We start from the raw sequence: 27774 nt of genomic DNA, 5'->3' as shown, positions 1-27774 counted from the left end.
ATAAACTCTTACAAGTTGGATTTATATAGACTTCACGAGTTTAACTAGACTCTTGAATTTAACAACTTAATTACGTTAGTTCGAGTGCAACTGAACTCATATTCATTAAACAAGATCTCAAATTTGAACCGTGTGAATGAGAAAAGAAAGAAAGAAAAAAAAAAGTGGCTGAAGGAGTTACCCTGCTAAAGGTGATCAGCCTGGTTCCTAGGCAGAGGTTAGTCATCAACAAAGCCGATAGATATTTCACACCAATGATATAGTTACCCAAAAGAAAACATACTTTCCAATTCATAAAAATGGAGAATTGGATATTTTATTATAATAGATACAAGTTATAGGCACATATAGGCCTAGACATATACATCTAAATTTATTTTATCTTTATAAAGTAAACATCATAGAAGCATAGGGAACTACTAGTGGCATAACATGGATGAATCCTTATTGTTTTCCTTATTGTAGCAAAGTTATGTAAATCTGAATTGAAGGACAAGTAAAGTACAATCAACGGACGGCCAAAGGACCCTTCGATGGAACTCCATTAGATTCAGAAGGATGACTGATCTTTTCGCTGATACCAGCAAACTGTTGCTTTTCTGAAACAGCATCTGCTGATGATGATGTTGAGATTGGACTTGCTTCAACTTGTGAGTCCTCTGGAGGAATTGATCTTCCACCCCAACGTACGAGATCTTTAATGATGGTTTTGAGCTCATTATCTTTATTCAATGACTCAAGAGTCACATGCGCACCTGAAACCGGTCCAAGACAGAGTGAGTTATATCCTAATTCTCTACCAAAATAGTTCGGCCATTATAATTACAAACCTCCAGTTATAATCACTATTCAGCTAACATCACAAATCAATGTAGGACTCTTAACAAAGACAAAGCACAGCACTTACGGTATCTCCAATAGTGCTTCGGATTTGTAGGGTCGTTGATTGTCTCTTCTATTGCGGGGCGTGCTGTATATTCTTCTTTTAATGCTAGCAAGTCCTGTTCAACAGATTAAGAGTGGCATGATTTTCATGTGAAGGGAAATAACTAAAATGGAAGAAGTCTAACAGCCATGAACAAACCAGTGCAATCTGCAAGGTCTGTACGAGGAAATTAAACGGAACTTACAAATCGTGTTTTTTTAACATGTCTGTTAGATTACCTGGAGAGGGAAAATCGCCCACATCGATGGGGATTCAATATGTTGCCTTATAATAAAATGTGCAACTTCTGGAACGCATTGATCAGGTGGCAACTCATCAGACTCCATCACATTCTTGAAAAATCGTTGTCTTCTTTCTTCATCTTCTTCCCACCAAGCACGCAAGGTGGAACAGTCATGACATGATGGAGCACATACCTGCACATCGGCATGACTTGAATCAAATGACAAATTTACATAAGCCCTCTAAATTCAGAAAGACATTAGTTCTCGATAAAGCTGAATCCGGATTTATCAGGAGTACTATAAATAAACCATGCAAAACCAGTAACTTTTCATTATTTGAAGCATAAAACAAAAAAAGACATTTGAATGTGGCATAGATGTAACTTATATCTATATAACACAACCAGATAACTTTCGAGTTATGGTTTCTGGCTTTTTCTAATGTGAAAGACCTTCACATGTCTTTCATGGTGCAACACTTGTTAAAATTGTTGGATTAAACCATCCCATAAGATTCTATCATGGACCCTCGGCACTATAACAACTCTCACTTTTTTTTCAAAAAAAATATATTATTTTTTATTCCCACACACATAAAATTTATTATCCCCAATTATCAGATTAGATTCTTTTTTCCTACTCCCTCCGTCCTAATTTGATTGACATAGTTGACTGCTGTGCATATAAGATGTTTTATTCGTCTTGATGAGTATTTTTAAAATATCAAATTTTTATAATTTTTTCTATTATACAATTAAAAATATTAATCGTCAAAGTTATGCATCTGCATGCGTGAAATAGTCAACTGTGTCAATCAAATTGGGACGGAGGGAGTACGTAGAATGATTCAAAATCTTCAAGAGTTAACTTCTCCATCAATGCATGGTTCACAATTGAAAATTTGCTTAACCCAATTATCTCTTGTTCTCTCTCCGTGTTCAATCTATTTCAAGTTTCACTATACCTTCACCTTTTTGTCTCATCTCCAGTAAAATAAAAAATTGCATTTGGGGAATAAACTTAAATTATAGATCCAATTGCAAAGTCATTTGAGAAAAATATCTCGCAATTGTTATTGACTTATTGTTATGTAATACGCAAAACATTAATTTTTAATTAAAAAACCTTTTATTACAAATTTAATTCAAAATTATCATCAACAAACGTAGTTACAAAGCATTTTTAGTTGACTTAAAAAATGATAAAAGGACAAATTAAAATTTGGATTTTAACCAATCGTTAGTTGGTTCGGTGGTGATTGGCGCTGAACTTGATAGGGAGGACCACGGTTCGATCCCCGCAACTGCGATCGGGAGGGGGCTGGAACCACTTGATGCCAGAACTGACCCCCGAACCAGATTAAGGTGGTGAAAACAAAAAACAAAAAAAAAAAAAAATTGGATTTTATATTTCATCCCCTTTGTTGTTAGATCTCAATATGTTGCTATTGGTTCTTACCAAAAAAATATGTTGAAAAATAAAGGCAAAAATATAATTGTTTAGGGATTCACTGTTGACTTTTCTACTAAGGCAGGTGAGAAAGAAAGTAGAGAAGTGAGTGAGAGAAGGATTACGTGCAGCCAGACCATTGTATTATTTTATGGAACATTTTAATCCAACAATGAAAATAAGTATTTCACCGTGAAAGACATAAAAGACTTTTGCACCATAGCATTTCGCCATAGTTTCTATAGGTTTAATACAAAAAATATTTTTTTCACAGGGTATTTATCAACTCCCCTTGGATGGTTTTATTTAATATGGAACTATGAAGCCTCAACAAAGACGGACAGAGTCAGCATGCTTCCTTTAGTTCAATCATAGGCACTCCAAAGTAAAATAAGGATAAGCAATAGTATATGGAAAATTTACCGTCATGTAGCTGTACTGAGAAGGAATACCAAATTCCAGGTCAGATTCATTGGGCATCCGTTGAATACGCAATCCAACTAAACCGAGTTCTTGCATAACCTGCACCGACGAATATATAGTTAAACCATTATGTAACACCACTCAAAATGAAATGATTCAAATCCTTTTCCTGTCTTGAGCATAATTCTGAACATGTATGTGTGTGGGGAGCTGTGCTCACGAGTGAGAAAGAGGTTCTTGTTTATAAGAGCTTAAGGAATATAATTGACATACAGGATGCACACAATTTGGAATGAGGCCCAAATCTTCCCCGCAGGCCAGCATCTCTGATGAATTTAGAAGTGCAGGTAGAGTCTTCAGCGCATTTTGCCTCCAAAGATTCTCTTGACGATGGAAATAATAGTCGAAATACAATCTTTTGAGAACATTCTTGCTGTATTGCATGATAAGCAGTAAGATCTCGTAAGATTACATACATCTCAAGGAAGTCAGAAAATAGAATATGAAAAGAATTTTTGTAGTAGATGGAGAACAGTTTTCACTGCCAGACAGTGATGAAAAAGCAGCATAACAGTTGGAACCATTCCTAACGGTTTATATCCACACACACATATTAATGTACCTATGATCATCCAAAGCCTGGAAACTTGAGGTATCTTCAAGGTTGAAACGAGGATAAAAATGTTTTGGATTCTCTGGATCTTGTATTAGAACTATATTCTGCAAGACACAATAGCAAATAACATAATGTAGGATTTGCAAGATCAAGAGGACACAGATCACAATTCAGAAGACAGAAAAAGATGCACCATAGATTAATCCCTTTAATATGAGTGAATCAAAATTAGGTCAAAATATTTATACAGACAAATAATAGGTAAAATAGAATAGGAATATGATCCGTGAAGCAAATTTAATAAAGCTACCTGTAAAAGATCGAACAGACTGCGCCTGATTTTGTCTTCACTGTCCAACAAGAGAGAACTTTCCGTAGAAGTTTTCAGTTTGGAAGCAACTTTTCTCTCTGTGTTGCTATCCTCCTTGAACTAAAAGCATTCATGAAAAATAAAATTACGACATCATATATATAATGGTCGCGTTCGCAGCAGAATTAACAGCAAATTTATGAAAGAAAGACATACTGTGAAATAACCAAACGGTGCCATTAAATACTGTATGTTACATTGACTAGACAGCTTTAACAAGTAACAAAGCAACTCATAGCTGTACTTTCTTGATCATGAAATTTTTTCCAATACATCAATAAAACATCAAACATGGCTGTCTTCATATATTCCCTCCGTCCCAAAATATAAGCAAAAATAGGTCAAAAAAACTTTATGTATTTGGTTAAAGATTTGGACCAAATACATTAACTTTTGTTGACCACTTTTTGCTTATATTTTGGGACGGAGGGTGTACTTTGGTAGAAAGAGAATACAAAATATGCAATCAAATTCTGCCAACATGCCTAGCCAAGTCTTGTGCATAAGACAATATACAAATTATGAACAGTTCAGAAGATAACTTATCCATTGGATTTCTAAAACAGGATTTGATGCAATTCATGAAGTTTATATGGTTTGCTCACAAAATTTAGGATTTAGAGACACACGAAACAAAAAGGGGAAATGAATTGAAGTAGAATAACCAGAAAGATTGGGGACAGATCTACATATTCAGAACCAGTGTGTTGTCAAGTGGATAAGCATCAATAGGATATTTATATAGATTGTAATAACTAGCAAAAAAGTAGAGATGCATTATTAACATATATGGAACATGAAAAAACATTAGAAAAGCTAAAGCAGATGTGGTTGCTACAAAAAAATCTGTAAGTTCAATCATGTGTGGTTCATGCTTTCAGTTTGGAATTTCAATATTTCATTCCGTCTCTATAAGACCATCCATCTTAATGAAGATTGTGTTGAACAAAGCAGAGTTCATTCGTGAAAATTTATATTCAAATTGAAAGGTAGTTGGTTAGGATATAGTTATCGATCAAAACAAAGATAGTCTACTCAAAGCAGTTTTTCTCATACACATTCTAATAAGTTGTACCCTTAGCATATGCAAGATATGCTATATAAAAAGTATACGGGAAACAATAGTTAAAAGAAAATCGGAACACATAAGTATGATCACCTCATAGCAGTTCTTTTCATATTCGTTCAGAAAAGTTGTTGCAACAAATGTCCAAGCAGATCCAAATTTTTCCTGAAAAGAGAATGAGAAAAAAATATTATAACGTAGCACGTCTCCAAGACATATTAGAAAAAAAAACCAGATAGCGTCTTTAAGATAAATTAGTGACACATTATGTAAATTCATCTGTAGCATAAAAGGTAGACTACAAACCTGTAAAATTTCCTGCCTAATGTATGGGCGGCTCAGGCGATTAAAGTCCCATATTCCTTCTCTTTCAAGTTCTTCCTATAATATATTTAATAGATTATAAATTGAATAAAGAAATATAGTTTATTTTGTCAGTTAGAGCAGTTCGGGACATATTCATTGAATCAATATCCCTTTACATTTATAAAAGACCAGAGGATACCTGACTTAGAGGAATAGATGGTCGGAACTTTCCGACTAGACCTGTCATAGCATGATCTGGAAGTTCCCAGATTCGGAAGAATCCCAATATGTGATCAATCCTGTAAGCTGTGAAATATTTTCCCATCTGCCATGGACAAAGATAAAATTAATCTTGAGCCTCTATACTAAAGTTTGAATAGACTATTTTTCAGTTAAGAACAGAAAAACCAAGAACTCAAAATCAAAACCTGTGTCAATCGAGCTCGCCACCAAGCATAGTTGTCTTTTGACATCTCTTCCCAGTTATAAGTAGGAAAGCCCCAATTCTGACCATTTTTATCAAAATAATCAGGAGGAGCCCCAGTAGAAGTGTTCATTCGGAACAAATTTGGATACACCCAAGTATCCACACTGTTTCTGTCAACTCCAATGGGAAGATCTCCCTTTAGGATCACGCCCTTCTTTCGTGCGTAATCTGAAGCTTCAGACAACTGTTAGAATAAGATGAAAGCAAACAGTAAGATATTGTGTTAAGTTATTTTACTACAACATAGAACTTAAAGTAGGGTTCAATATAACTAACTTGTAAATGTAGATGGTATTGAACATAGTAGTGGAAGCAAATTATCTCGTAATGCAGGCTTTCCTTAGATACAAGTTTCTCTAGCTGTAAAACAATGGCAAATAGACAGTTTTAATGAGAGATATTTTGAAGTTAGAAAGAAAAAAGGAAAGGAAACCTAAGCCACCATATACCTTATCTTCTGAATAATGAGCAAAACGGCCCCATTGACTTCGTTCTGATGTTTCAAAAAAGTCTCGCAGGAAACAGAAGGCAGCATAGGGTTTCAACCAACCCTATTATCAATAACAAAGCTGAGTCGGTGTAGCAATTTAAATAAAATGACAATAATAATCAATTATGAAAATTCATTATAAAGGTGAGGAACAGATAAGAAAGATAAAGCATCTCTTGCCAACATATTAAGCAGTTGTAATGTGCAGTAGTAAAACCTCATTCTCTGAAAAGAACTCCTGAAAGGAACTCGAATTAAGTATCAAGTCTTTCTCTTGATTGAAAACTTTCTTAGCAATTGAGAGTTTAGTAGCCATTGTAGCTTCATAATCAACATCCTGTAAAGACAAACTAAAATCAACCCAGCAGCAATGTTGGAACTGTCTAAGAAGACATCATTTTATATTATGCTTATGTATAAATCATAGAACATCTCTTGATAATGTTAGGTTACATATAAACATTTGATCATTACCTTCCCGTCTAATTGTTGTTTTGCGCTCTCAATCTCTTGCTGCTTAAAGTAGAAGCAAAGCATTTCAAATATCAGCGTTTTGAAGCTGCTACGAATTTTATTCAATAGAGAGTGAAGTTCCTAAACATTACCTTGATCTCCTCTGGTATGTTCTTAGAAAGTGCCTGTACTCTCAGGTACAATGGATGCAGCGCAAATACTGAAAGTGAGCTGAAAGACGAGCATATGTTTGAAAGAACAATTAAACACAAGAAACGGTTTATCCAACGTAAGTGTGACAATATTAATATCAGAGACATGTAGTGATATACCGCATGTTGTTTGTATCTTATCCAAATAAAATTTGATATAGTTTCAAAGCCAAAAGAAAATATCAAACTTAGGAAATCAAAGACATGCCACCCCAAAGCTATAAGGAGATCGATAGGTACTTAGTAATCACGGGGTGCCTAAGTTCCAACGAGTAGTATGAGATGCTCAGCTCAGTGGAGTGCTTAAGTGGCTTAGTTATTTTCGTTTATCAGATTGTTTTTAAGGGAAGGGTTACCATACTACTTTGGTACTTATCAAAGATCAAAGAAAACCCTTTTAGCAACTTCGAGCAAATTTCAGAAAATTTAATTTCCCACATCTTTAGTTATTTTTAAGATTGCTTTCTGTATTTTCTTGTTATTTCACTGCATTACAAGTTTGTCTAATATCTATAATGATTTTGAAGGTGCTGCTATACCTGTATGGATAAGAATCCCACCACATCTGATGCACAGATGTATCATTGATTGGTAAAAGTTGAACTAAATGGAAACCGGATGCTACAGCCCAGTCAACTAGTAATTTAAGGTCAAGAAATTCTCCAACTCCTAGATCAGATTCTGACCTAATAGAGAACATAGGAATAGCTACGCCAGCACCACGCCAGGGCGTTTCCTAACAAAGCAAAGCAAATCACCAACATTTAGAATCATAAAATAAATTTTAGAAAACCACAATTTCAACTACCCGTAGCGTAAATTTAGCAACTCACACGTATCATGCCATCCGAAAGATAAATATATTTTGCCTCTCTTCTTGAGGCATTAATGGAGACTTCTCGATTTGGACCGTTTTCTATAGAAGCATTCCCAGACCTGCCATATTTACAATATCTATATGTGGAAATAACTGTTAAGGAAGAATGTAAAGCTTGACTAGAGTATTGGCAGCAACATATGAAAATAATAACCCAACATTTTCATCTATAACTCGACATGAAAAGTTCAAAATGGATATCTTATTGGAAAATCACTCCTTTGTATCACAGATTCAGCTAGCCAGACATATTCACCAGCGTAGCTGAGTTTTAGTCCATTTTCAACTTTCCACTGCCCCAACTTTGTATTGCTACCTATCACGTATATCTGCAAAGCCAAAGGAGAAACCAGTAATTTATGGGAAGTGCTTTTAACCGCAAATTCTTGAAGTGTCATTAAATGCTAACAAACTTTTTTTTCCCAACGAATTCACAATTCATGCTAATAAACAACATTAGTCATAAATGATATATGGATAAAAAGGCCTCACTGATGTGTCTTTCTCAATATTGGGGCAGAAAACTTTGAATTGGACGAGAATGGATTCCGCTGATCATCAAAAGTCAAAACGAATGAGCTATCAGCAAAAGAATAAACTGATACTCTACACGCTTTATATAAGCCCCTAACAATAGGCTAAACAAGTAATTTGCAAAATGTTACCTTCTGGTTCAAGATTGATGCAGTTGACTCCTGCAGTTGTCGTGATGCTCGAATCCCAGCTTTGCCGGAAAATGACATCTCTGAAAGCACTTCTGAAAGGGAGAGCATCTGAGCCAGTCTGAACTTGACGATAAAACAAGAAAAGATCTTGAGAATATATTTTAAAAGAGAAAAAACCAACACTATTATCCTAACTAAAAACCTATCAAATTATATCAGGAAAGATAATTTATGTCAACTTCTCAAAGTAATTTCAACCCTGACAACTTTGAGAAGCACCAAGTGAAGCATTTTGGCAAAACTCTGAGCAGAAAGAACAAGAAAAAAACCTAGATGCAAGAAGCAACTTAAGAGGCTCTATCCTTGTATTATACAAAGGTGTTACAACATACAATGTCAAAAAAAAAATAAACAGTGCAATACGAAATTATTTATCTCACACCTACAACTGCAGTCTTACTCACATCAGTGCCCAGCTTCTCCAGCCCTTAAATAGTGGTTTTGCAAACTAGACTCTCTAATGAGCTTAGACAGATTAGGCTCCATATGAAAAAACCATGCTGCGTCAAGTTTTTTATTCTCTTAGTGCAAAGTGTGACTTTCGCAAAATCACAAGATTTCTAATAAGCAAATTCTGCATACAAGCACATTTGTAATCTGATAGAAGGACACAAAAGAACAGCGATGGATTGCTGACAGATTACAAATGTGCTTGTAATATGCAGAATTTGCTCAATATGATTCAAGCGCCATAGTTTTTTAAGAATAAGGAAGAATATGCTGCAAGTATCAACTAACAAAATGAGTCTAATTAAAACTAGGACATATTTCACAGAAACGACGACAAGCAACCTAATAAAGAATTACTTGAAAGTTGAAACATAAAAGAGACGGAGAGAAATATGGAAAGAGAGAAAGGAAGCGACCTGCCAAAGATCACGGAACTCAATCTCCTGGCCACTCTGAACACCTTCGGGGAGCCTCAGTTCGTGCTTCTTCCCCATCTCCCATCTCACAATATTCTTTTTATCATCCACAACATAATAGGTGTACTCACATTCGAAACCTTTTGGCACTGTGATGCTTCCACTCCAAACAAGCTCAGTCCCTTCATGAAAGGGAGTGAGCAACACACCCTTCTTCACATTCCATGATCCAAGCACCGGTACAGAGCCACACACCAACAAACTCTGACCCCATTGAGTAAGATACGGTAACCGAAAGCTTATTTTCACTGAATTCACCGACTTATTGCCAGAAATCAATCCCAGATTCACCATAGCTTTTGACACATAAAAAAACTCAGTTTCAGACTTAAAAATTCCAACTTTTTTCAAGGGCTAACGCCCGAAAAGAAAACAAATGCACCGCAACAACGCGGGGAATAACTTCCCTTAACATATCAACTACCAAAACATACTAATTATTTTTTCAAAGAGTTTAATTCATATACACTGACGACGAATCACAACCATTAAACACGTGACTCTAGAAATAATTACGATTAAAGTCAAACGTTTTTAATGATCTGACGGTTATGATTAATCGACAATGAATTAAATCTTTTTTCAAAACAAGAATGTAATAATCATAATCATGAATTCATGATGATGCAACATTAAAATAGTCCACAATATAGAAAAAGCATCAAAGTACTAAGTTTCAAGCTAACACCATCTTGCACTCAACAATAAAAAAAAAAAATGAAACAACTACCTTAAACACATAAAAAAATGGTCTTTTTAGGATATTTAATAAAACAACACATACCCATTTACAAGAATTGAAGTAAAGTTATTAATTTGAAAGACATAATGCAGAAAAAGAAAATGGGTGGATGAAAACTCACCTTTGGTTGAAAAGAGGTGATAGAGAAAGAACTAGTGTTCACTGTTGTGTGATATTTTGAAGACAAGAAATAGAAGAGAGACGTTTCTGGCTATATCAACAGAAAGAGTGATGCAATATTCAGATTTTAATTTTTCCTCAAGAAAAAAAATCTGATTTTTTTTTATTTGTATTAATTAATTTGGACCGTCCATGGAAGCAAATTGTTTATATGTTGCTTTCACTTTTCCAAGGAGAATGATATTTGTGATTGTGACGATTGATTTTTATTAAAAAAACTAAAATATATTTTTGTCCTTTATTTTTTCCTTAAATATTTTTTTATGAGGACCTTATAATTAATTTTGATAATTTTTTTTAAAATATTCATTTTGATTATTAGTTTTTATTAAAATAAAATTCTTTTTTTTTGTTACGTTTAATTCATATTGTTTGTAGAAAAAGAAAAAATCAGCTAAATGTTAGCTAAAATTGCGTTAATTCTAATTATTTTTTCGATAAGTTACAATCTCTAATTTTAGTAAGTCTTTATCGCATTTTAAATTTCTTTCATCATAAGTAACAATAATAGTAATAGTCTGTCAAAAAAAAAACAATAATATTAATAATGTCAATCTAAATCAAAAGGATATCAATTATTTTCATGCCATATATATAGTTTCCAATCTGAGAAAAACTCGGTAGGATTTTTTCATGTTGTTTATAATCTTCAATTTTCCCATTTATGTATTGTTTGGTAAGATTAAAAAGACATGTTTTTTTTTCACCAATATTCGGTATATTGGACCGCTTAATCTGATTCGAGATTAATTTTGGCGTCAAATAAAAATACATGTGATTTTGTTAATACTTAAATGTATTATTTTTTATTTTTTTGGTACATAAATGTATTATTTTTTATAAAAAAATAATAATAAGAGATATAAACTCCACATTATCTCAGCGTGTTTGGTAACACAAATAAACTTTATTTCATAAAATTAGAGGAATTTGGTAACAAACTTTTTTTACAAACTTTTTTTCAAATGTTATTTCAAGTACTGTTTGAGCTTATAGCTTTTAGTTTTTTACATTTTATTCCAATTTTAACCTTATTATTTTAATTTCTTTATCTTTTTTTTAATAAAAAACTATTAACTCACAAAAATAACTACTCGCTAACATAAAATAATCATATACTTTTATGTGATTTTATAACTACAAAAGCTAAATTTACCAAACACTTTAAGGGCCTGTTTGGTGCGCAGGATAGCATAGTGACAGGATAGAATATAAAACAGGATAAGGATAGGATAGGATAACAGCAGGATAACAGTTATACTCAGTTATCATATCCTGTGTTTGGTGCACACAGGATAACAAACATGATAACTATTATATTTTGTTTTTAATACATACTTGCTCATAATAATATGATAAGATATATAACATATTTAATTGACAAAATTACTCTTGTAAAACAATTGTTATTTTTTTAAAATTATTTTGTAATACTTTGAATTTTATAAATAAAAAATATAAATAAGTAATCAAATAACTTTATATAATTTAAAATAAAAATCATGAGAAAATAATCAAGTTTAATTTTTTATATGAATCATGATCAAATAAATAACTCAATAATATATACATGTTAGATAAGCCAAATAAATATATGATATATCTCATACGTAATTAATAAAACTACTATTGCAAAAGAATTATATTTAATTTTTTATAAAATTTAAATTAATATCCCTATTTGTCAATTTTTTAATAATAATTTTACTTTAAAATATTGTAATTTTAGTAAAATTTTGATTTTTTAGAATATGTAAATTACAAAATTACCCCTGTGAAAAAATCACATATATATTTAAAAATTAATTATTTAATTATTTATATTTTATTAATTTTATTTTATGTATTTTAAAATATATTTTATAAAATAAACCAGTAATTTTTTTTTCTTATCCTATCCTGCTGGTAACCCAGCTCAAATTCAGGATAAGAATTATAACTAAAGAGACAGGATAGGATAAGCTTCAGGATTAACTTATCATATCATGTTGTATCACCAAACACTGGATTGCGGCAGGATATGATACAGTTATCATATCCTGTCTCTTATCCTGTGCACCAAACGGGCTCTAAGTTTCATCTACTAATCAGCTAGCTTATAACTTCATTTTACCAAACTGAGTTTTTCTCGTCTTTTAATTTCATTAGAAAATTTGTGGTTTTTGATCATTTTTTCACTCGAATTCAGCCGCATACATCTTTTCTCTCTCCTTTAGTTTAAATAAAATAATTGGTTTCCATATGTAATAAATTTTTATTTCCTATTTGTTTGGTAATTTCGCCGTCTCAATACGGTGTTGTTTGATTTTTTATTTTTGTGTGGTGTTAGTTTGATTTATCTTCTTGTTGTAGTGTTTATTTGGTTCAAATTGACATAACATCTTCGATCAACTACTCGTTCAACCAATGACTGGGTTGTCAACAATACATATCCAAAGTCATGAATATTTCGATCATTTTAATTTTGTCACATTATTTGTAGTCATAAGTATGTCGTTTTATGTTATTCACTTATATGTTTCTCTTAACTCAATGTGTTTATCCAACTTTGTGAGACTTCTCTCATATATACCAACAATTGTATCAAAGTCCGATTCGACTTGATGGGGACTGGGGAGGGGGGTAGTGAGAGAATCTCACATTTAAGGGAATATGTTGAGATATATCGAATATGAATTAAAGATGGTGTTGGATTGCATATGTGGCGAGTCTCACACTTGAGGGGATATTTTGATATATAATAAGTGTGAGTTAAAGTTTCGTATTTGATAAAATAGTTGATGTTGAACAACATATAAGTGAGATGACTCATAAACTCAATATCAGATGTACGTGTCAAAGTCTTTTGTATAGTTGCTCTTAGCTCAATGTGTTGATCTAACCTATAGAGGGTTCCCCTCAAGTACCAACATGTCGATGCATTTTCATCGCAGCAAAATCATGTTGCTATAGGTATTTATATCAGAGATGCAAATGGGAAATTTGTGCTTTGTTAAGACAGCTTGGCTTTCTTCAATTTGTAATGTTGATATCGGTGAAGCTCTATAATTTTTAAAGGCATTAAATTTAGTTGGGACCTATAAATTTTGCTCCTGATTTGAAACATGTTTTTGATCATCACTTATACAATAATAAGCAAGACGTTGCTAAATGTGGCGATATAATTCATGATTGTAGACGTCTTTTATATTCTCATACTCTTAGTAAGGATAGTCACATATTTAGTTAGTTTCATTTTTTTTTCATTGATATTCCAACATATTATAATAATCAGTGTAAATAGCTATTTAAACGCAAAATATGGAAGAGCCGTAATTTGAAATTATGGGTGAATGAGGAAATATCAATACACTACGAAATTTCTCAACCAATGGCAATGGGATAATTTGAACGCAACGATAGCTGAAGTTTCGGTTAATAGGTCAATCGTGATAAGATGGGAGAAGCCTCCAATTGGAAAGTTGAAATGCAATGTAGATGCCTCTTTCTTGGATAATAAGGTGGATATTGACATGTGCATCAAAGATCACAGCGACAATTTTGCTAAGGCAAAAGCAATGTCTTTTGGTCCCTTGATACCGATAAAAGATGGGAAGGTGATGACATACAAATATGCATAAGTTTTAGTAATATTTTAATCAAATAAATTAACTTTTTATTTAAAGTTTAGGAAAATGTGGTTAAGCATCTTAAAATAGAAATTCTGTCTCGAAATGCGTGCATTCAATACCTCAAAAGTACAAAAAGTTGTCTTTTCAATATAAATTTTATTTTTTATTTCCTTTTTAGGTATGCTTAACAAGTGCCCCGGGGGCACTGTTTAGCATGACCCTTAAGTTTATTAGACTATTTTACTTTCTTTTTTTCTTTTATTTAAGTTTACTGGTTTCTTTTTGACATGTTAATGTTAATATTATGACATTTTTATGTTCAAAATGGTCTATATTATATTTATATATCATGTTAAACCTATATAAGTCCATATTATGTTTAAAAAAAAAATTAAAAATGTCAAAATTTTATCCATTAAAGTGACTTAAAACAAAAGAAAATTTTTTGTAGGGATGAAAACGAGTGACTTTATTTTACAGGGACGAAAATCAAAACTCGCTATAAAAGTAGGAACTAAAAACATATTTTATTACGACAATAGAACTGTACAATTGCGGACTATCATCATTAAATAAGTTGGTTAATTGGAGCTCGAAAACATTATCTTTTAACTAGGGAGGGCAACGGGTGCCCACGGGTGTGGGTTTTACACTACCCAAACCCACAACTGAAATTACCACCCGAACCCAAACTCAAAGGTTGTTCGGGTGGCAAAACAAAACTCACACCCACACCCATTGAGTTCGGGTTTTTCCACCAAAACCCAAATCCGCAGCGCATTTTGTACTACTTTGCAAATTTAAGCAAAACAATGTTTGTCAAGCCAATCAGTTAGCAAAACATATTATAAATTTAAGCAAAAACAAGGAAATTTAAACATATTGTCAATCAATTAGCAAAAATATATGTTGTAAATTTAAGTAAAACATATTGTCAATGATCGGAATTAAAGCAAAACAAGGTCTATCGATTGAAAATGCAAAATATAGATAATTTAACATATACTCGGGTAGGTGTGGGTTTGAGTAATTTCAAACTCACACCCGTGGTATCGGGTGTCACCCGAACCCAAACTCAAACTCAGTCAGCTCGGATTTCCCTCGTTGACTTGGGTTCAGGTGGGTCTTTCGGGTTTGAATTTTTCTGTCATCCCTACTTTTAACTTGATGCTAAAGTAATGGTTGATGCAAAATTAGCGGTTAAATTATGTTAAAAAAATGTCATTTTAAAATTTGAGAGATCAAAATCGCCAAATTATAAATGTACTGTTATGAATAATATAGATGTGGATGTCCATTAGTCTAGGCCCATATTATTGGCCCATGTAATCTCCTATATATATGACTATCTCACAATGTAAAAGACACACCTTGAATAGAACAATACAAGAGTCTATTCTCTCTTCTCTTTCTCTCCTTCATCTCTTCTTCTTTATTCTTGTTATTCTCTAGGAATAGTTCATAACACGTTATCAGCACGATAGTCTCTCCTCTTTCAAAGAAAGGTATAACAACCATGGGAAGTGATAATTTTATTTTCTGTATGATTTTTTATTCTATTTTTTATCGGATCATTTTATTCCTTCTCGTTTTTTTTATATTGATTCACAGCCTACGATCCAGAAGTATCGTGGTAAAATTTTTTAAATATGAATCCTGAAGATTCATAGTTTGACAAAATTTTAAAATATGAATTCTACGATCCAGAAGTATCGTAGTGAAATTTTTGAATTATGAATCCTGAAGATTCATAGTGTGAAATTTTAAAATATGAATCCTGAAGATTCATAAGCACACGCTTCTAAAAATACCGTAAAATATCTTTTAAAATATGAATCCTGAAGATTCATGAGCATACGCTTCTAAAAGTACCGTAAAATATCTTTTAAAATATGAATCCTGACGATTCATAGATATAAGTAAAATGAACATCAATCCCTGAAGGATTGGATAAATAACTGATTTGATCTGTTATATAGTTCTTGAACAATTTAAAAACCAATTATACTTCACGAATTCTTGAAGAATTCATTATGGATACATCTATGAAGGATTGTACAATTAGATATATTATAATATAACGAAGAATATGGATTATTCTTATGAGGATTGCATAAAGGATTATTCTTACATTATAACGATATTATATAGTTCCTGAAGAACTTAAAAGAAAAATCAAATTATTTCTTAAGAATTCCAGAAGAATTCAATATACATATGCATCCCTAAAGGATAGTTTTACCAATTTTTATAAAATTTTGGCAATTTACAATTTTCAATGGATTTATTTATTTATTTCTATATTGTACAAAACATAAAAAATGTATATCATATGCCAATTTTGTTATCAATACGTTATATGCCAATTTATTTTTATTTTTTCAATAAGTTACTAATTAATCTTATTCATAACATAGGTTACATTATAATTATTATTATTAAGTTACTATTTAATTTGCATTATAAATTTTCAGTACGTTACATTACATTAGTATTAATAAAAAATAATTGGAATTAATTTTTTTATTTGACTACGTTTATTATGCTTATCTAAGTATTTGCTTAATTTTATTATTTGATGATAGTATATATCAATGATAAATGAATGAAAAATCATTCCCAGAAGTGAATGAAGTCCAACCCATTGATGTTACTCAATTCCCGGAAGTGAATGTAGCAACACACGATTACCTTGAAGAAATTATGAAGATTATTATGATCATCATATGAAGATCACTTGTAATATAGTTCTTGAAAAGCTAAAGCTTTAATATTAGCGCATCTTTAATGGATTGCTCAAAGAATATGGATTTTCTTAACCAATATTATGAAAGATTGTAAAATTGTGTTTTTCTCTAGCCATTCTGAATAGAGATTTGTTGTTGAGTTCCTGAAGAACTAATTTTTTTTACATGATTAAAGTCCATATGATCTATTTGATCTTAGTATAAATTGGACCAAAATTAAAAGAACAATTATGTATGTCTCTTGAATATGCTCCTGAAGTAGCAAACTTACGAAAATAATTTCAAAAATATTTGATTAATCATATTTTAGATTGGTACAATTTCAATAATTATCAATTGAAATGTGAAAATTTTTACATGATAATTCGACTTTATTTCTCGATGTACAACTTAGTAAGATCTCTATCTATCTATTTTATATTTTACTATGAGGTAGACGATTATTATTCCCTATGAAATATATGCCTAAGAAAAAAGTTACATTTAGCTTTTTATACATTAAACTTTGAATTTATTTTATGGTGATTATGTTTTCTTAAGCTTTGAATACAATTATTTTCTTAATTACTTATAATTATAATTCGGTTACAGTTTGTAAATATAAACTGATTTTAATTATTCCGGTTACATATTTAAATCAATTGATTGATTTTAATTTTAAAATCTTTTAATTGTTACTATATTTTAATTTCTAATTCTACTGAAATCCACATAAATTTTTTTTTTTTATACTTTATTTTTACTCTTTTAATTCTCATACAAATAAATTATTACTATTTTTTATTGTGTTCCACCGAAAAGATTTTTTTTTGTAGAAACATATTTGTTTAGCTTGAAAATATTCATAAATACTACTATTAATGAAAAATTAAATTTTATATTTGGTGGTACGAAAATTATTGAAGGCTCCAGAAGAGTCAATGCATTGTTATACCGAGAAACAAAGTTGCAATTTGCTAATGTATTTTATATTTTAAGTCTTAAAGAAATTTGTTACCGAAGGATATTCACATAAATGAATATCATATTGAAACAAAAAACGACGGAGATATTTTATCTCTATATTACGAGACATATTATCAACTTTTGTCTCTAGTTTGTGGTGTACTTATGATATTAGTGCAACTTAAGCACATGTTTAAGTAAACCAGAAGTTTACAATTTAAATTATATTAAGTTTGTAATTGGCAAGATCGGATGGGTCATCCCGAATCTATTATGATGTGAACTATAAAATAATTTTATATGAATTGAAGGGCCTGAAGTTTCTTCAATCTAATAATTTTTATGTGTTACTAGTTCCCGAAGGAAGTTGATAAATTAAGTAAGTGAGCATCTTTTATTTTTTTAGAATATATATAAGGTGATATTTGTAAATCAATACATCGATCATGTGGACCGATTAGATTCCTAAAATTTTAATTGATGCATCAACTAAATGGTCACATGTATGTTTGTTATAAACTCACAACCAGAAGTTTGTGAGATTATTTTTAAGAGATCATTTTATATATATTATTCTAAAAAGTATTTGATAAATATCATATGTTAATTGAAATTTATACCAAACATCTTGTGAAATATGTTCATACAAACAAAAAATAATGGACCTGAAGATCCATTCTAAGTTATAGTTGGGAACACTCAAACATGTATGTTGAGATATTGAATAGCATCACGCCAACAAATTATTATATACATAAGCTCTCCCCTAATTTATTTGAATTTTAGTTTATAAACCTATTTTCCCATATAAACGTTTTTGGATGTGTTGGGTACGTCTCAATTGCTCCAATATAATGCATTTAAATGGGTAGTAAAAGAATATTGGGAAAATAATTTTTATATGAATCTCCAAAGTGAGCCAATAATTGAAGATTTTTTTACAACTTTATGGGTTGATTATCAATTGGTGAATTAGTTTTCCCAATATTAGGGGGAGATAATAAGCAGCTAAAAATATGAACTAGAAGTTCAATTGAAATGTTTTGAAATAAATTAATAATTGTTATTTTGATCCTCTTAGAAATCAATATGAACCAGAAGTTCAAAAGATAACTCATTTGCAAAATTTATGAAATCAATCAACAGCTGCTAATGCTCCAATAAAAATGAATGTGTCTATTGGACAATCTAATATTGCAAATGATTCTTAACCACGCTTGAAGCATGGTAAGCAAATCGGTTTCAAGGATAAATTCCTCAAATAAGATATGGAGCTAAAAAAAAGAAAGAAAGATGACCCAAGTGAGGATATGAAAATCTCAAAAGAGCATTTGACATAATTGATTTTTCAGTTCCAGAAGAACTTATTAGGTACCTAAAATTTATGAAAATAAAGAGATCTCAATAAATTATGTCATGAATGGAATACGATGAAACCGAGATGAAGTCAACGTTGACAATATTTTTGCACATAATAAAGCGCTATATGTGATAGAAGACAATGAGGATCACGGATCAAAGTCTATTAAAGATTATAGACAATGAAATTATTGATAGACGCAATTGATACAATATTAAAGTAGCTTTGCAAAGCGAAATATTTTTGGACCAGTAGTCCATTTCATCTGCAGATGGAGATAAATCGATATGAATAAGTTTTCAAGAGAAAAATAATGAAAACAAAATATTTAGAGTTTGAATTGTTATTCAAGTATATTGATAAATGTCTATCATTGATTTTCAAGAAGCATATTCACCTGAAGTGAATTCAAAAATTAATTAAGTTGAGTAGCATATGAAATACTCAATTCATGTGAAATATGTGTTTTAACGTATTTGACTGGCTCACTTAATAATGATGATCCCTGAAGGATTTAGTTATATTTGAGAATGAATTTTTTATATCTGAGGCTTATATTAATGATAAAATATCATCTAGACTCATGAAGAGCTTATGAGATATTCTCATTTAAATTTATAATTTAAATAAGATTATCTAGCAAAAGTGTTAAAACAGTTTAACATTGACAAATCTAATTGGTTGTATACTAAAAATGGTTACAATGTCATTTGATGTGTCATGCCTCAAGAAAATGATGAACAATTTGAATTGGTCCTGAAGTACCATATCTTAATTCAATTAAGCTCACTAATATATTTGCTATAATTTCGTAGTATTTTATTTTTGCCTATTCATCCAACCCAAATATTGAAGTAAAGCAAAGCATACAATTATTTATACTTTAAAGAAACAACAATATCATCCAATCATGTGAAGATTTTAGCACTACATCAAGCAAGCTGAGAAGATGTTTTTGTTGAGGATTGTAATTCAACACATACAAGAAATTCGTTGTTTTATTACAAAATGATGGTTCCTGCAACAACTCAACATGAAGATAATATCAGACGCAGTGCTAATTTAGAGAAGAGTATAATAAAGAAGATATGACAGATTTTTCTACAGAGTCAACTTTTAGTAAAACTTTGGAGCAGCTAGTACAGAAGATTATTTGATTTTTCATCTCATGTATAATAATTGTCTTTATGAGGGGGAGATATAAATATGTTCTGCACTCTTTTTCCCTTCACCGTGGTTTTGTCCCACTGGGTTTTCCTGGTAAGGTTTTTAACGAGGCAGTTCACACACAAAGGATGTTGTACTCTTTTTCCTTCACTATGATTTTTCCCACTGGGTTTTTAATAGTAAGGTTTTAATGAGGCATATCATCGATGGACATCCAAGGGGGAGTGTTATGAATAATATAGATGTGGATGTCCATTAGTCTAGGCCCATATTATTGGCCCATGTAATCTCCTATATATATGACTATCTCACAATGTAAAAGACACACCTTGAATAGAACAATACAAGAGTCTATTCTCTCTTCTCTTTCTCTCCTTCATCTCTTCTTCTTTATTCTTGTTATTCTCTAGGAATAGTTCATAACATGTACTATTTTGTTAAAAAAATAATAATAATTGTTTCAACACATTCATCCCACGGAACAATTACAATGGAGTACAATGATCCGTGATTTGGGAACAAGTGGAACATCATCATCCCATTACGCATTGAAAAGTTACTTCATTCATTCAATCGTACTAAAAAGTCTGACCCAATTCACATGACACTATCTTTTGCCTTGGTGTCATATCTTTCTAAATTAGGCCTCAAAATAATTACTCCATATTGTATTATCATTTTTTATTCTTCACCAGCACAAATCATGTGCAATTTACTTCACCCTTCACATGAAAAGGTAGGAGGAACCTAGTAGGATGAATCATCATATAATACACCTCCTTAAAAATCACAAATACAAAAAAAAAAAAAAAATTAATTAATATATGTACTAAAATTAACAAAATTATATAATCCCAAATTCTTTTTGACTATTTTTTTTTTTTTAATATCCTCTATTATATTAGAACTTTTAATATCCTCTATTTTTTTTTAGTATTAATTCGGTTGGAAGAAACATTACATGTTATTGCATGGACCAAAGTTCAAACTCTAATACTCTCACTTATTCATCTTAAAAGGTAAAATTTCAATCACTAGACAATTTGAACCAAAAAAAATCCTATAAGAACCAATTTGGATAGCGAAGACAAAAATCAATATTATATTATATTATATTTTTATATTAATTTATTTTAAAATAAATTTAAATTTTGAATAAATTATATAAGCAACCAACCAAACTACAAGGTACCTAATAATTTACCTTTGTCTAAACCATACAACATACTAAAATAGTGATCTCCAAGATGTATATTAGGAAAAGTATGTTCTTTGGCAGTACTTACAAGTTGTCTATTAAGCTCGTGAAGATAGAAAAAAAAATAGAGAAATTGTGAACTACTAAAAGCATTAACATTACAACAAAAACCGTGACTTCCATTGCCATCATTGGTGGAACATTTTTCCTTGTCAACCTCATCCAACAGAGAGATTTATTGAAAAGGATTTGTTACTTTTCTTCATCTTTTTTTTTTTTCTTTCATTTTTTGTTTTTCATCTTACATCACAAAACAAAGGTAATATGCATGTAATCAAGGCCTGTCACTTATGAACTTTGACCTGAAAAAGCATACATACACCATCTGGATATTTTGAATCAACTATTTACATACATGATGATGACAACTTATATCCACTCATATATGTGTAGCTCACACTTTGCGTAGCTCACATTCATAGTAATGTTTGTCTTCCAAAATGATACAAGTTTAGTACTTTGTCACACATGTAACACAAGTACAAGAAATATTAAAGATGTCCATTTCACAGTTCTAAGACAACCTGCAGAAGCTGCAAAAAACAAGATATCAGTACACAAGAAAAATACTGAGAACAAAAGGAAAACTATTAGTATAATCTGTAATTGGAACTTGAATTGGTAACTTGCATAAGTAACCCTTTTGGATGTTTTTGTCTAGTGTAGCGTATTCAAGGCCATTCGTATTTGTAATGGAAGAAAAATATATACACTATACGAAATAAAAACAGAAAAAACGATAGAGCAACCTCCATGTTCTTACACATGAGAGAATTTTTTAGGGGGATGTTTCGGTTCCATAAAGAATGTGAGATTTGTCCTCTTCAACTTTACATTAAGCCCAAATTCATTAGGCTTACTATTTAGAATTTTATTTCGTAAACCGAGTGGATGATGAATGGTTTAAAATATGCGTGTGCAAAAAAATTGTCTCTAGTTTACCACTAACAAGTAATAACATATTAGCATTGAACGAAAAACTATAGTTATATCATTAAACACACTCACATGAAGATATTGATAGCCCATGAGGTTGTGTGGACGGTTGTTCTGCAGCTGGTTCCCGCTTAGGTGGAGGCTCAGCATGAGCAAAAGCTACATTTGGCAAAGGACTGAAAGCAGGTACTGGATGAGAAGCATGTGTAGGGGGTTCAACCTGTGGTTTTGGTGATGAAATAGGAACAGGATGATGATGTTCAATACTAGGGGCAACCGCAGGTGTTAGATAAGTATGTCTCCCAGCACTACGTCTAGACCTTTTTCTACGCTCGAATGGACAATCAGGAGGCTGAGCTTGAGAACTTTTGTGTGGTGCAGGTGCACTTTTTGTAGTAGCAGGAGAGCCAACCTCAGGTGGAGTTGCACCCTCCCCAGGTTTAGGTGCAGGTGCAGGTATGGGAGAAGTTGCAGGAGTTAGGCGAGTATTGTGATGGTGATGATGATGGTGGTGGTGATGGTGGTGATGGTGATGGTGGTGATGGTGCGGGGAATGGGGAACAGGAGCAGGAGAAGGTGATCTCGCAGTATCACTGCCATTAAGGGAGTGCTGCAAGATGGATGAAAGTCTGACATGCTTAACCTTGCCAAATTCAGTGTTATTCAAGCCAAGATTATGACGTCCCATGATGGTTTGCGCCAATCGCTTTAGCCTCTGTTTTGATGAAGGAATCCCAACCGCAAATAGAACAGATGATTGAATAGTAGTAGGAGCATCTACTGTTGAACCTTCGGAGTTTGATAAGATGACATTCAAGTTCTGCAACCAAAATCAGTAAACACGATCAAAATCAGCACGGCATAGCCTATGATTAACATGTTATCAGAAATCATCTAGAAGTCTCAATAACAATAAGTAGTATAATGCACAGCAGCACCCTAGTTAGAAGGTAGACAAAGAAGCCTTATAGAAATTAAATGGTGTTTTTCTAGAGTTTTCCTTAAAGAGTTCAGGAGAAATGATTTGACAAACCTCATAGGATGTCAGACGTAATCCTGACTTTAGCTGACTTGTCAGCTCATTCAGATTTGATTGTATTTGATAAATGGGAAAATTCAAAGAAAAGTTGAATTTTGTTTGCACTGTTTGCAGAGGAAATGCCTTCTGTTGTGGAATTATAGTAATTCCTCCTTTAAATTTCAGCACTTCAAAAAAATAGGGATCTCCGAACAAGGATGAAGTGAGCCGGAGAACTGATTGGCGTATTACCAAGGACCCAAATAATGATCTTATCAAACTAATGGCAGGCGACGGCGTTTCTGAGTTTTCACCATCAGGATCGACTGCAAATACCACTTTTGTGTTGTTTGGCCGAGGTAACGGGTCTAGAGACAAGATGGTCACCTGGTGTTTTTAAGAAGAAAAAAAAGAAAATGACATCAATGTGCAAATATCAAGATAGGGCATGAAAGGAAACTATTAAGAGAGAGGTGTACTTTAGGAGCTTCAATCTCTTCAAGAATTTCAGACTCGAGCTGAAATTTGTTATCTTCTAGCACAGTGACTGGCTTATTAACAATAAAGCTTGCAACAATATCATAACCTGCAAAATTAATAAAATTGTCATTAAGCAAATAGATTTTACAATTTTTCATCATTAGAAGAGTTTGTTTTGTCAGTATTTGTTGGTATGGTCAAACTCTTTTGCTGGCGCAGCAAACTGGCAATGTACAAACAACTAAGTGATAGAACTTTAACACTACAATGGATCAAAATTCATTCATAAAATGAGACATATAGGAGCATACAAGCATGAGGAAATTCAGTGAAATATCTTAAACTTGGTGGTGACAAGATGTGAGGAGATACTGAATAGTATAATTTTTTCTAGATAAAGGAATGGAATTGAACAATGAGATTTGAAGAATAATGTTATGCAGAGGAATAATGCAAGATGCATATTATTAAGGAAATATATATTGAGCTACAGTTATCCCAATTACCAACAGCTCCATCCAATGTTGAACCTGAATAACCAAATTTCCTGCAAATTCATTTCCATTTGCAACTTTGTTGGCTGTCCCTACCTCCTCAAATCCCTTTTGTGATCCGATGTTACACCACTTATCATTTCTATTTCAGTTCCTCGCTTAAGCTCTTGTTATATTTCAAACAATCACTTACAAGTTAAAATATGTTTGCTGACCCAACATTTGTAAGAAAAACTGTGTAGCAGTTGGACATTCTGAATCTCCTATGGTGAAAAAATGTGCTGAGTTCAACAGCAATATAACGAGGTAGAAGTTTGTAATGAATGGAATAACAATGAGAGATAGCGGCTGAGCATATGGTATCACAATGCCACAGCAATGCAATCGGCATAATAATGAAAATTCTCTCATCAAGCATAAATCTTCAAAATTGTAAGATTACAGGATTTAAGTTCAATGTCACATTCCTAGCTCAATCACAGCAATGCATATGATAAAAAAGACAACACGATGCTATAAATCTCCTGCTATTCGGGGTCCAAGAAAGGTTAGATCAATTATCATTGTGTAACCATTGTAAACAACTCTGCACAACTCAAAATTTGTGGTCTTCTAATCACATGGCAATAACTGCAAATGCTGCGCCGTAACCCTGATAAGTATTCAAACACTTGGGGAAGTCTGCCTACAATAGCATCCTATACTACTCGATGTGGGACTTGAGCACTCTATAATACCCAAGTCTATCATAGCACCGCCCCAAAGAGCTAACGCCTCGGCTGCTACACTCTACAATGCTTAACTCGGCCTTTTCCTGTCAGCCCTTTCCAAGACGCTAACAATCAATTATGATACCAATTGATAAGTATTGAAGCACTTGGGGCAAGCCTACCTCAAAATCTAGTTATCAAGGAGAAAGAAACAAGCCACTTAGATACTCCGCCAAGCACCCTGTATTACCCAATTCTCTACTCTCTATCAGACTCCTCTTCTCCGCGATGCATAATACATAATAAATGATATCCAACCCAATTTTCTAGAGAAAGCCTAATGCTAGGATTATGACAAAACACAAATGACAATATTTCTGGGGATAGACCACAAACTAGTTACCTGATTCATGTCAGAAGCCATAACTCCGTGTCACACCCTAAAACAGGAAAACTATTCTATTCATAGGCGCCATTAACATAGAGAATCTATTCCATATATATAATTTATAACCAAGATTGATTTCAAACATCTTAAAAGTATATAATTTAGTCACAAAAAAAAAAAACATTGTCAGAATAAAATCACCAAATAAAGCAAATAATGCTAAAAAAATAAATATTGGAGCTTGATTGAAGTACATTATGCAATGCAGTCCCAAAACAATTTTCAAAAGTGCAATATCAGAATCATCAAAACCTTACTAAAAATAGGTATAATAAAAGTAATTACCAAAACGGAAAAATAAATAAATAAATAAACTTGATCCGACAAACAAGTTTACCTCCTTAATTAGCTAATAAACAAAACTAATCATCATAGTTTAAAAAATAAAAATAAAAAACCACTCATTATTACTTAAAATCCCCAATTAAACATAACTTAAAAAGCAAAATTATTGCATTACAAATTTTAAATTAAACGGAAGAAAAATAATTACAACAAGCTAAATTAGTAAATTAACCACAAAATTTATTATTTTCCCAATTTTTTTCAGATGCCCATAAATCACAACCACACAGAATCTACGCACAAAAAATCTAAACTTTAATTCTTGTAAAATCCAAAACAGAAACAGATCTATATCATTATCCACAAAACAATGCAGCCACCGAGAAATCCAAAAAAGATTAAAAATAGGTAAAAATTGAAATGGATTTGAAATTAAAAAAAAAAAAAAAAAAACCACCTTTATATTTGGAATCATCGTGCAAATTGTTGTGATCTATGAAAGGGGGTAACCAAAACAAAGCAGAGAGGAACAGAGCAAGAGAGAAGAGGAAAACGAGAATGCATCTGAAACCAAACAGTTTTCGAATCCGAGAATAACTGCACCGACACTCTGTTTCCGCATTTTGCGGTTGATCCGATGATGTAACGCCACGTGGCAGGTGTTGTTCTTCTTCGGCTTTTCCCATTGGAAGAACAATGCTGAAGAAGAAAAGAGTGAAGAATTTTCAGTGTTCATTCTCTTGGGGTGTGTTTGGTTCACCCATTTTGAAATACACTGAGAAAGTGTTGCTAAAAAAATTAGCTTTTTTTTTTTGTGTGATTTTTTGGATTGAGATGAAAAAATTGAGGATTTTTTTAGGGTTTGAAGAGGAAAGGAAGAGATAGTGGTGAAGTAACTCGTGCTGCAGGATTAACAACAAGTGTCATTTTCTTTAGGGAAGAGACAGTGCTTTTATTCATTTTTTGCTTTTTTGTTTTTTTATTTTATTTTTTATTTTTTTGAAATTGAAGCAAAGAAGAGAGGAAAATGTTTAATTTTTAGGATTATTGTTTATTGTTTATTGTTTATTATTATTAATTGTGAATGTGAAAGTGTGTCCACTAGCATAGCACTAAGGTGTAAAAATTAAATAAAAAGGACAATGTATTGTATGGTGTCATGTGGAAGAAAGAAATTGTGGGGTGGGGTGGGGTGGGGTGGGGTGGGGTGGGGTGGTGAGGTAAGGTTTGATGAGTTTGACTCTTTTGCTAAGTTGATAGTCACCACGTTTTCTTCTACATCATGTTTTATTACTTGGAAAAAAATGATAATAAGGATATTTTTTTATGGAAAATAGGGAGAAGGTCTTAGGAAAAAAAAAATGAACGGTAGATTTTATGGGATAATTGAGTACCAAAGAAGTTAGAGCAATTTAAAAGATGAGTGGTGATTTTTTCAAATTTTAAAGGTTGAAAGTGAGTAAAATTAGTAAGCCAATTTCCTATAATCAGCTTGCTACACAAGTTTGATGCATTACATTTACATCAACGATGTTAATTCAGGAAATATTTTTTTGAGTATTCTTTTAAACTTTAAAATGAATTGTGGGAGATTGTTGGATATTTTATAGAATAATTTATTTTAAAGTTAATTATTATATAATAATTAAATTAATAAATTTATTTGTAACCAAGTCATAACATATTATTATTAAGTAAATGTTTATCTTTTAATTCTTATTAATTGGTTTTCAATACTAATTACTATGATTTTATGGTTGGAAGCTTAATATTTTTTGAGAGGATCCAATGTATTGTGCTGATAAGAAAGATACCAAGAAGAA

At 31.9% G+C, this 27774-nt stretch overlaps 2 protein-coding genes across 5 annotated transcripts; both read right to left on the bottom strand.

Moving 5' to 3' along the window:
- Window positions 1–260: 260 nt before the first annotated feature.
- On the bottom strand, window positions 261–10588 carry LOC123888238 (4-alpha-glucanotransferase DPE2). Of its 4 annotated transcripts, XM_045937215.1 has the most exons (23): window positions 10355–10397; window positions 9511–9866; window positions 8585–8702; window positions 8412–8470; window positions 8121–8248; window positions 7876–8002; window positions 7582–7778; window positions 6983–7061; window positions 6852–6890; window positions 6595–6714; window positions 6337–6438; window positions 6164–6247; window positions 5829–6071; window positions 5600–5725; window positions 5401–5475; window positions 5188–5259; window positions 3969–4088; window positions 3665–3762; window positions 3316–3475; window positions 3043–3141; window positions 1165–1362; window positions 908–1001; window positions 261–755 (listed from the first exon to the last, which is right to left on the bottom strand). In XM_045937215.1, exons 1-23 carry the CDS (start codon window positions 10356–10358, stop codon window positions 508–510), a joined length of 2946 nt encoding a protein of 981 aa, XP_045793171.1. In that variant the 5' UTR covers window positions 10359–10397; the 3' UTR covers window positions 261–507. The 4 variants fall into 4 exon arrangements, with proteins under 4 accessions (XP_045793171.1, XP_045793169.1, XP_045793168.1 ...); XM_045937213.1 differs by lacking the exon at window positions 10355–10397 and adding an exon at window positions 10434–10588 and having other exon boundaries at window positions 5188–5475; XM_045937212.1 differs by having other exon boundaries at window positions 5188–5475; window positions 10355–10400.
- Window positions 10589–21547: 10959 nt separating this feature from the next.
- Window positions 21548–26953, bottom strand: LOC123888237. The gene is made up of 5 exons (XM_045937211.1): window positions 26409–26953; window positions 24014–24120; window positions 23550–23921; window positions 22589–23336; window positions 21548–22113 (listed from the first exon to the last, which is right to left on the bottom strand). Exons 1-5 carry the CDS (start codon window positions 26635–26637, stop codon window positions 22043–22045), a joined length of 1527 nt encoding a protein of 508 aa, XP_045793167.1. The 5' UTR covers window positions 26638–26953; the 3' UTR covers window positions 21548–22042.
- Between the last annotated feature and the right edge of the window lie 821 nt (window positions 26954–27774).

Source organism: Trifolium pratense, linkage group LG6 (genome assembly GCF_020283565.1).
Source record: "Trifolium pratense cultivar HEN17-A07 linkage group LG6, ARS_RC_1.1, whole genome shotgun sequence".
NCBI lineage: Eukaryota > Viridiplantae > Streptophyta > Magnoliopsida > Fabales > Fabaceae > Trifolium > Trifolium pratense.
Note: the sequence above shows the minus strand (reverse complement) of the source record. Positions and strands in the feature narration are given on the sequence as shown.